A 1,187-nucleotide genomic window follows, 5' to 3' on the forward strand; every position below is an offset into this window, starting at 1 on the left:
GAAATAACATCAAATCCAAATAGGCGAAATCCTGATTTCTGGTGCGAGTTTCATAACGATCATGGTCACAAAACGACAGATTATAGATTGCTGCAAGGTGAAGTTGACCATTTATTAAAGCAAGGATATCTTACCGAATTGTTTAGTAAAAAAGGTAAGCAAGCATACATGAAAAACAGGCAGGAGACCCCTAAACCTCCTTCTCCAAAAGGACCGTTAACGTTATAAGCGGGGGAGAATAAATTAACAGCATGACATATACGACAGCCAACAAAGTTTCAAAGGTTACAGTTACACACGGGAAGCGGGTTCGACATGTTTTGGAAGAAGAAAGTATTACATTTGATGATGCAGATGCAAATGGCGTACTAACTCCATACAACGATGCACTGGTAATATCTCTACTTGTACATGACACTAATGTGAAACGAGTTTTGATTGATCCAGGTAGCTCCATGAACATCATTTTGCTAAGAGTATTAAACGAAATGCAAGCTGAAGATATGCTATTACCTAAGGCGCATACTTTATCTGGCTTTGGAAATTCAAGTGTCGTAACAAAAGGGGAGATAGTACTTACAACATTCGCAGAGGGAGTTGTCAAAGATATGAAATTTCAGGTGGTAGAGATGGATGTGGCTTATAATATAATTCTCGGTAGACCATGGATTCACAAAATGGATGATGTGCCATCTACTCTACATCAAGTTATTAAATTCCCTTCATAATGAGGGATACCCGTCAAATCCGTGGTGACCAACAGACATCTAGGAGCATCAACTCCGTAGTAGATTCAAGCGCAAAAAAGAAGAAAAATAGCAATTACAGAATTTAGTTGAGGATGTTGCAACAGAAGCCTCAACTAAACACGAGCGGATAAATGTAGACTCAAGGCCTGATTCGATCCAAGAACCGGAAGAAAATGAAAACATTAAAATGACGATTGAAGAATTGGAGGCTGTATAACTATTTCTACAATGTCCTGAAAGGAAAGTCTATATTGGGGCCAACTTAAGCCACGAAATGAAAGGTGAGTTGACTGAATTTTTGAAAACTAATGTGGATTGTTTTGCCTGGTCCCATTCTAATATGACAGGACTACCTCCAGAAGTAATGACTCACAAGTTAAATGAAGATCTATCATATCCACCCCTCAAACAAAAGAAAAGAAAGCAGGGATCTTTCAA

The 1,187-nt window shown here is 38.5% G+C and overlaps 1 protein-coding gene across 1 annotated transcript; it reads left to right on the forward strand.

Annotated features, from left to right (window-relative positions):
- Positions 1 to 251: 251 nt before the first annotated feature.
- Positions 252 to 728, forward strand: LOC138881755 (uncharacterized). The gene has a single exon (XM_070162011.1). It carries the CDS (start codon positions 252 to 254, stop codon positions 726 to 728), a length of 477 nt encoding a protein of 158 aa, XP_070018112.1.
- The last annotated feature ends 459 nt before the right edge of the window (positions 729 to 1,187 follow it).

Source organism: Nicotiana sylvestris, chromosome 11, assembly GCF_000393655.2.
Source record: "Nicotiana sylvestris chromosome 11, ASM39365v2, whole genome shotgun sequence".
In the NCBI taxonomy this organism is placed as follows: Eukaryota; Viridiplantae; Streptophyta; class Magnoliopsida; order Solanales; family Solanaceae; genus Nicotiana; species Nicotiana sylvestris.